Below are 8,136 nucleotides of genomic sequence, written 5' to 3' on the forward strand. Positions count from 1 at the left end.
CTGGGGAGGTGCCTGCAGGTCACTGGGGGGGGGTCCAGTTTTGGGGACCCCGTGCAGACCCCCCCTGCACAGCACCCGTGGCACCCAGGGCGCAGCGGCGATGGGAACCGGGCTGGGTCCCGGAGGGGCTGCGTGGTTAATCCGGGATAATCCCCCCCTTGGCTGCTCTCCACCGGGAAGTGCTGGGGGGTTATTTTTCCACCCGGATTTTCCCTCCCCATTAATCCCAACGCTGCTGCCCTGGGGCTGGGGCCTTCCTCCTCCTCCTCCTCCTCCTCCTCCTCACCGCCAGGCACCCAGAGGTGGCACGGTGCCGACCGCAGGCGCCGCGGTTCTGTCCCCACATCTTTGGGGTGGGGGGAGCTGGTGGCCCACGGGGACGCACGGGGACACCGGCTGGGACCTGGCAGGGATGGAGAGGTGGCCCTGGGTGACACGGGGCAGGGAGATGGGGTCGGTTGCCACCAAACCAGGGGACAAAAAGGGGACCCCGCGCCGGGGAGGTGGCCACGGGAGGTGCCGAGGTCGCCCCCCGTTATTCGGCACGGGGGGGGGGTTAAGGGAGCTGCAGGGCACCACGGCGAGGTGAGGAAGAAGAGCAAAGCCGCCGAGATAAAGGGGGCAGGAAGACGAAGAGCAGGCCCCGAGCCATAAAGCAGCCAGATAAGGAAACGGGAGGGAGGCTCGGGAGGGCTGAGAAAGGGATGGGGAGCGAAACAAACACCCGGCAGCACCGAGCCGTGCCAAAGCCCAGCACCTCCTCCAGCTCTGCACGCCCCGGGAGATTCACACAACCCCCATCTTTTCCTGGCTTCTCCCCCCCCCCCAAAAAAAAAAAAGGCAGAGCCACATCCTGATCCCTTGGGGAACTTTATTTCTTTATTTCCAGTGTGCTGTGGGCTCTGCCCCGGCAAACCCCGTCCTAGTGTTACACGCACCCGGGGAGCAGAGCGTTTCCAAAGTGCTAGTGAAGCCCTGAAAACAAAAACAGGGCAAAGAGGGGGGGGGGGAATCTGGTGCTTTTGGGGGTAAAAGTCCTGAGTTGAGAGGTTCCTGGTGCAGCACACGCACACACACACACACACACACGTGCACGCACGCTCACACCCAGACCCACGTCTCCACGCGGTGCTCAGCTCTCGGCTGAGGACGGGCTCCGGGGTCCGAAACGCTGGGATGGGGGGGGCAAAATCCCTCGTGCACCCCTCGGCGGCTCCCAGCCGGTGCTGGTGCCGTGGTGGGGGGGCGAGCAGGGGGTCCCTCGGGGGTCTCACGGCGTCTGCTCGGGCAGCGGCTCCTCCACGAAGCCGCTGCTGTCGGAGTGGCCGCTGCAGCCCTGCAGCATCAAGCCTGGAGCGCAGGGAGGGGGCGCGCTGGCAGCGGTGCCGGAGGAAGCCCCCCGGGGGGTCCTGAGCACCTCTGCGACCCCCCCTGTGTGCCCCCTGCCCCCCGGAGGAGAGCCCCCCCGGACTTACTTCTCCGGACCCGCAGGGAGAGAGGGAGGGAGCAGCCGGTTTCCTCGTGGGCATCGCCGTTGTCCTCGCCGGCGCTCGGCACCTGCACGGGGGAGAGGTTGTGCAAAAAAGGGGAGGGCTGGAGGCACGCGTGCAAGGGCGGGCGTGCGTGTGAGCACACGCGTGTGCTTGTGCAAAGGTGCCCCTGTGCGTGCACGAGCACCCACGCCAAGGTGCATCCATGCACGTGCACGCTGCGCGCGCTCCCGAGTGTGCACCAAGACGCCTCCGTGCACGAGCATGGCTGTGGGCGTGCAAGGATCCTCCCTCGTGCAAGAGGCTCCAAATCCTTCATCCCCTAAACCGCCGCCCCCTCGCCCCCCGTCCCCAGCCCCCCGCTGCCCCTCACCTCTTCCATCTCGAAGGAGTCCGGGGCCTCTCCGCAGCGCGTCTCTGCCCAGCTGGGGTGATGGGGGGAGAGCCCCCCCAGTGCCGGAGCCTTCCCTTGGGGGTGCAGCCCCCATGCGTCCCCCTGCCACCGGCTGCTGTCCCTCGGGTCACCCCCCCGGTGCCGTCCCCTGCTCCGCCGGGCCCGTTGGCCTCCATCTCTCGGCTGGGGGGACCACGGGGACAATGCCCCGCAGGAGTCCAGGGGCTCACCGGGGGGCTCGGCCCCTTTTTTCCCCCCAGGGGAGGACCCCCAGGGGCTGGAGCCAAACCCGGAGTCCCCCTCGGCTCCCGGCTGCTCGGGGGTGGCGCACACCCACCCGCCACCGGTGGCCGCGGCGCACGGAGCTGGGGACGAGGCGAGGTCCCCCCACGGCTGCCCGTCCTCGGTGCCACCCTGTCCCCTCCCCACGGGGCACGGAGCACCCCCAGCCCACGGCAGACCCCCCAGCGAAGGGCTCAGGCAGCGGGGGTGCTCCTCAGCAGTGTCCATCCCCTCTGGGGACAGCCTTGGGGACATCCCTGGTTGCCGGTGACACTCGGGGACACCCCCTTCCAGCCACGGGGGTGCCGGCGGAGACCCCCGGGCTCCGTGCGGTGACGTCCCCAAGGGCACCCCAGCGATGTCCCTTTCCCCACCCTCCCCATCGGGGGGGTCGAAGCGAAACCTCTCCTCCCTGGCCCTCTCCAGCACCTCCTGCACCACCCTGCCCAGGGCGCCGGCTCCCCGGGGGCTGTCCCCGGCGCGGGGGGCCGTGTACAGGCACATTTTGGCCACGGCCTTCTTCAGGCGGTCCCCGGGGGAGAGGACGGTGGGCTGGGAGGGGGGGAGGTGGATATTGGGGACGTCGGGGTCGGCCCAGGCGAGGCGCGAGGGGGAGATGCGCTGCACGGGGGTCTTGGAGACGTAGGAGTAGAGGCAGAAGAAGGCGTCGGCTGTGGCGGCCAGAGCTTGGACCTGCTGGAATCGACCTGGGGGGGGGAAGGAGGAGGCAAAAAAGGGGGTGAGGGGTGCTCAGGGGGCTGCAGCAGCCTGGTTGTGCTCCCCCCCAGATGGCACTGGGGGGGAAACCGAGCATGGGAGCATCCTTGCCACCGTCCCCGTGGAGCAAAGCACAGCGCGGCGGATAAACCCCGGCTCTAGGGGGGTGGGAAATCAGCTCCCCACCTCCTTTTCCCCCCAAAAAAAAAGCTCAGGGACCCGGGTGTCACTCACTGGCCAGCATCAGGCAGGGGTCCTCCATCTCCATGCGCCGCACCTGGGCCTTGAGGAAGAGCTGGAAGTCGATGCCCTTGGCCTGCGAGGGCGCCGAGAAGAAGCGCGCGGGGATGCGAGCCACGGCGCCCGGCTCGCTCTGCACGAAGCCCAGGTTGTAGAGGATTTCCTCGGCGTCCGCCTGCCGCCACTCCAGCACCTCGGAGATGCTGTGGAGGGGACGGCCCCCGGCTCAGCGCCACCCAAATTGGGATGGGTGTCGCGAGGGGGTGGCCCCGAAACCCCCCTCAGGGAGCCCCTACCTGGAGCTGGTCTTGTTGGTGAGGCTGGAGAGGGCGCTGGATGCCATGCTGTGCCCCAGGTGGAGCTGCTTGCCCCGAAAAGCCCTGCTGGGGGTGGGGGGGGGAGATGGCAGGAGGTGGCACAGCCTGGCCCACGCTTGGGGACAACCTGAGAGCCTTGGGGACAACCCGAGAGCCTTGGGGACAACCCAAAAGCCCTGGGGACGGCCCAGGGCGCACGGGGACGGGACCCAGCCCTCACCTGCCGGTGGCTTTGTCATTCCCCGGGAGCAGAAGAGCTGCAGAAGGGAAGCAGAGAGGTGCTGGGGGGGGGACGTGGGGTTCATGGGGGGCTGGGGACAGGTCCCCCGCCCGCCACCCGTGCTGCGGTGACACCTCGCTCGCTGCCGTCACAGCCCCAGAGGGTGCAGGGTTTGGGGATGGGTGACCGCACCAAGCAGCCGGTTTTGGTGCCCTGCACCCCCCGGGGGATGCTCTGCCCCTCGGGGACAGTGCCACCGCAGGAGGGGACAGCCCGGGGAGGGGGGGGGGGGGCGCTACCTTCAGCTCCCAGCGTCAGATCGTCCTCGAAGCTGGCGCTGCTGCTCCTGCAGCCTGCAAGACAGCGCGGCCGTGAGCCGGGGGGGGGGGGTTTTGGGGACACATGGGGACCCCCCCCCTCCTCCCCATCCATGCTGCGCCCCAAATCCCACGTACCGTAGGGACCCAGCAAGCCCAGCTCCTCCGGCAGCACCTCCACGGATGACCTGAAGGCAGAGCAGACCCCCAGTGAGCACCCAGGGGTGCTGCCCACCCCCAATCCTGGGGGGGCTGCGGATGGGAAGGGTCCTGAGCAGGGTGGCACAAGCGCTGGGGGACAGGGACGAAGCAGGGGGGGGACAACGTGTTGGTGGCTCAGCTTGCAGGTGGCAGCATGGCACAGTGGGGGGGGGATGCCCAGCACCCTAGGGACCCCAGCTTTAGGGTGGGGGGGTTATTTTAGGACCCCCAATGCCACCCCTCTTGCCCGGCCCTACGGGGGAAGCCGAAGCCAGCCGGGGGTTTCCTGGTGACGCCCGGCGTGGGACCCGGTGGCAGCGCCGGGGCCGGGTGCCAGCTGCGTTTCCTGTGCGGGGGCGAGCAGGGACTGGGGGGGGGGACACACACACCGCTGTGTCCCCCCCCCTTGGCACACACGTGCCTGTGGCTCCTGTGCCACTTCCAGCAAGGGCCAGGCGCGAGCCACCAGCATCATCCCGCACCCCTGGGGCGCACGGGGACGGTGCCGGGGGGTGCAAAAAGCCCCGGGGGGGTGCAGAAAGCCCCGAGGGGGGGGGGGGGCACAGCGGGGAGGCAGCGTGTGCCCTGCGGCCCCAGCAGCTCACCCGCAGTGCTGCAGCCACGTCTCTATCTTGCTGGAGGAGCTTCCTGCGGGGAGCGGAGAGGCAGCGTGAGATAAAGCAGCACGAGCCGAGCACGAGGGGCCCCGCGGCGCTGCGGCCACCGGCACTGAGCCCAGACCAACCCCGGGGTGTGTGGGGGGGGAGCGTGCACAACCCCCCCCCCCCACACCACGGGCAAGTGCCCACGGGCACGCTGCGCCCCTGCACGTGCTCACGGATGGCTTGGCACGCGCACGAGCACGCGCGCACGAGCAGTTCCCGTGCATGGGGTCATCCGTTTGCGCGTTCGCGCCCCCCCAAACCTTCAAGGAAGACGTCGTCGAGGTGGGGGGGCTGCAGCTCGGGGACGTCCTGCATGGCAGCGGCCGCCTCCTCCTCCACCACCGTGGTCCTCCAGCAGCGGCTCTGCCTCACCCAGGCGCGCCGCTTCTCCCACGAGGACGGGCTGAGCACCGAGGCGCCCTCCATGGCAGCTCCAGGAGGGCCGGGGAGCTCTCCCGGGGCGGGGGGGGGGGGGCAGGAGACCCTGCGGGGAAAGGAGAGCCCTGAGGATGTGTCTGGGGGGGGGTCTCCTCCTCCAGCATCAGGCCGTGGGTGCCACGGGGGGCTCCGCGCCCCACAAGGCGTCCCCAGGTCCCCGCATCGCCCCTTGGCGCGGCCGCGTTGCACGGCGCCGTAACATTTCGGGGTCCCCTTTGGGGTTTTTTTTCTTTTTAGGAGCGGGGGCAGCAGCAAGCGGAGACCCCGTTTCCATCCCCATAGCTGCTGCTGGTCCTTCCTGGGGAGCGATCCCGCTGCGGGGGTGCACAGCACCTCCGACCCTGCTCCCTCGCCCCTTGCCATGGCACGGATGGGGTCGGGGTCTATGGGGTCCTGGTTCACAGCTGGATTTAGGGCCCCCCCGCAGAGTCCTGCACACCCCAACCTACATCCCCGGGGGCACCCCAAGCCCCCTGCACCCATGGGTGACGTGAGCCGGGGGTGCAATCCCTGGCACCCCCCCTCCCAGTGCGCCCCCAGAGCTGCAGCGGTGCCGAAAGTCCCCAGATGGGGGAGGGCGCAGCGCAGCTCGTCCTTGTCACCATTTCCCCATTTCTCCTCCCGCCGGGCCAGGTGCAGGACGGGTGAAGCCCCCAGGGCCGGGACGTCCCCCCAAGGCACCTCGGGGTGCTCAGGATCGATCCCGGAGCACCCCACACGGGATCAATCCCCGGGATGGGGCAGCTGGGGGGGGGCTCGGGGAGCGGCCACCCCACAGCCGGGTGCTCGCCAAGGCCGCATCCAGCCCCACGGGGGGCACGTGGCCGGGGCTTGCCCCATCCCAACCCCTCGGGGGCTGCAGGGAAATGCTGTGCCCCCCCCTAAATCTCAGGATAAGTGCCCCCAGCCCCCCAGCCTGCCTGTCCCCAGGGGACACGGGGGCTTTGCAGAGCCAAGCAAGAGGCCACGGCGCACGGGGCCGTGGATCGGGGACCGAGCGCGGCTCATTCGTCCCAGCCACGTGCCCCAACCCCATCCTGTGCCACCCCCAGCCCCCGTCCCCACCATCCCCTCCGGTCCCCTCTCCCCCCAGCACCTCCCTGGCACGGGGGGAGGTTTCTCTCTCCTCCAGGACCCACCCCTCTCAGACACCCCCAACCCCTCACCTCCGCCCCCCAACCCCGCATCCATCCACCTCCCCCTCATCCGCCCCCTGTGCCGTGCCGTCCCCCCAGCCCTCGCTTCCCCCCCCCAAGACCTTTTTGGGGTGAAACCAACCCCGCACCCCCCCCATCTCCATCACTCACCCACGCAGGGGGCGCCCGGGCAGCCCACCGAGGCGCTGCCTTATCCCCACCGAGGGGCCATCGGCCTCGTCCCCCCCACCCCGCCGCCACCGTCACCGCCACCGTGCCCGGCCCCCGGCGGCATCTGTCGTCAGCGAGCTGGGAGGAAACTCATCTGTTTTGAAGAGGAAATTAAAAAAATCAACAGTGAAACCTCAAAACGTTGACCCACATCCGCTGCCACAGCGGGAAAAACTTAATGAGCTGCCTACGTGGGCGACGGGGGGCTAATAATAGCCCGGGCACCCAGAGAGCCACCCGGGGCGCCCTTTCCAGGGGTGACAAGAGCACCCATCTCCGGGACAGGGGTCTCTGGGGGTGATGGGGGCAGCCCTGGGGATGCGCCCGGGCCAAGTGGTGCTGAGCAGGGCTGGGGGGTGAAGGGAATCGGTGCTTTGCACGGAGGAAAAAGACACTTGGTGATGCCGGGGGCGATGCTCCTGGTGGGACACGGGGGTACCCGCGCTGCCCAGCACCTTCCAGCTGGATTTTTGTCTCCCTGAAGGACCCAGGAGGATGGAGGGACACCCCAAAAGCTGGCACGCCGTGCCAAGCTGCAGGTGGCCGCGCGGTGATAAAGGAGCTGCAGGAGCTTATCGGCGCCCTGCCCGCTGCCCCCCAGCGCTGCGCGGCTCTGATAAGGGGCTGGGAGACAGCACGGAGAGGGGACAGAGGGGACAGGCTGCAGGGAGGAGAGGGGACAGGCTGCGGGGACACTGAGCCGGGCGATGAGGCAGGACGGGTGCTGGAGGTGGCTTTTGAAAGGTTTCTTTCCCCAAAGCTTTTTGCTCTCCGCGCAGCCCCAGCTCCGCTCCCACCTTCCAGCAGCTCCTCCAGCACTGGGCTGAAGGCACTGGGGGGCAAGGACAAGCACCTAGGGACAAGGACAAGCACCTGGGGACAAGGACAGGTGCCTGGGGACAAGGACAGGCACCTGGGGACAAGGACAGGCAGCTGGAGACAAGAATAAGATGGCACAGAAGGATGGCACTCACCTCCATCCAGGACATCATGGCCACCAGCGCTGCCCGTGGGCCACCAGCGCTGCTAGGACAGCAGCAGAGATGGACGAAGAGGCTGAGGAAGAGCTCCGGGATGAAGATGGCTTCACCCCCGTCCTCCCCTTGACCTTCGCTGCTTTTCCTACCCCAAAAAGAAGAGCGGCGATGGGGCAGGTCCCGGCCCAGCCCTCACCGGCCCCGTGCCCCGCGGCGAGCCCGGCCAGCACGGCTCGACCGAAGGCAGGAGCCCGTCAAAAAAGGCAACGAGTCGGGCCGTCAGGACGCGCTCTCCTGGAATGGTGCTGCCCGGAGGAGGGATATTTTTAGCCTGCAAGCGTTTGTGGAGAAAAGCCCCGAATTAACCATTGCTTTCGCCTGCCCGGAGCGCGATTTTCCAAGGACGCCCCGCGGCGCATCGCCACCCTGCCACTTTTTTTGTCCCCTCCTGCGCAGGGAAGGGATTTGTCCTGGCCGTATCTCCTGTTCCCTGGCTTCCCTCCAGGCCAGG

At 68.6% G+C, this 8,136-nt stretch overlaps 1 protein-coding gene across 5 annotated transcripts; it reads right to left on the minus strand.

Moving 5' to 3' along the window:
* Positions 1-869: 869 nt before the first annotated feature.
* TESPA1 (thymocyte expressed, positive selection associated 1) lies at positions 870-7,082 on the minus strand. 5 transcript variants are annotated; one of them, XM_082781469.1, is made up of 12 exons: positions 6,840-7,082; positions 6,589-6,742; positions 5,104-5,327; positions 4,784-4,826; positions 4,116-4,165; positions 3,960-4,013; positions 3,661-3,697; positions 3,420-3,506; positions 3,118-3,326; positions 1,864-2,873; positions 1,476-1,557; positions 870-1,350 (listed from the first exon to the last, which is right to left on the minus strand). In XM_082781469.1, exons 3-12 carry the CDS (start codon positions 5,267-5,269, stop codon positions 1,271-1,273), a joined length of 1,818 nt encoding a protein of 605 aa, XP_082637595.1. In that variant the 5' UTR covers positions 5,270-5,327; positions 6,589-6,742; positions 6,840-7,082; the 3' UTR covers positions 870-1,270. The 5 variants fall into 5 exon arrangements, with proteins under 5 accessions (XP_082637595.1, XP_082637596.1, XP_082637597.1 ...); XM_082781470.1 differs by having other exon boundaries at positions 6,589-7,082; XM_082781471.1 differs by lacking the exons at positions 6,589-6,742; positions 6,840-7,082 and having other exon boundaries at positions 5,104-5,587.
* Positions 7,083-8,136: the final 1,054 nt, after the last annotated feature.

The sequence above is a fragment of the Aythya marila genome (assembly GCF_965140915.1).
Source record: "Aythya marila genome assembly, chromosome: 30".
Classification (NCBI taxonomy): domain Eukaryota; kingdom Metazoa; phylum Chordata; class Aves; order Anseriformes; family Anatidae; genus Aythya; species Aythya marila.

Coding starts and splice junctions, on each gene's coding strand:
- TESPA1 (XM_082781467.1), bottom strand. CDS start 5,067: ATGCACGGGAACTGCTCGTGCGCGCGTGCTCGTGCGCGTGCCAAGCCA. Junction 3,327..3,419: donor ACCAACAAGACCAGCTCCAG/GTAGGGGCTCCC, acceptor TCCCCTCCACAG/CATCTCCGAGGTGCTGGAGT. Junction 2,874..3,117: donor CCCCTGCCTGATGCTGGCCA/GTGAGTGACACC, acceptor TCCCCCCCCCAG/GTCGATTCCAGCAGGTCCAA.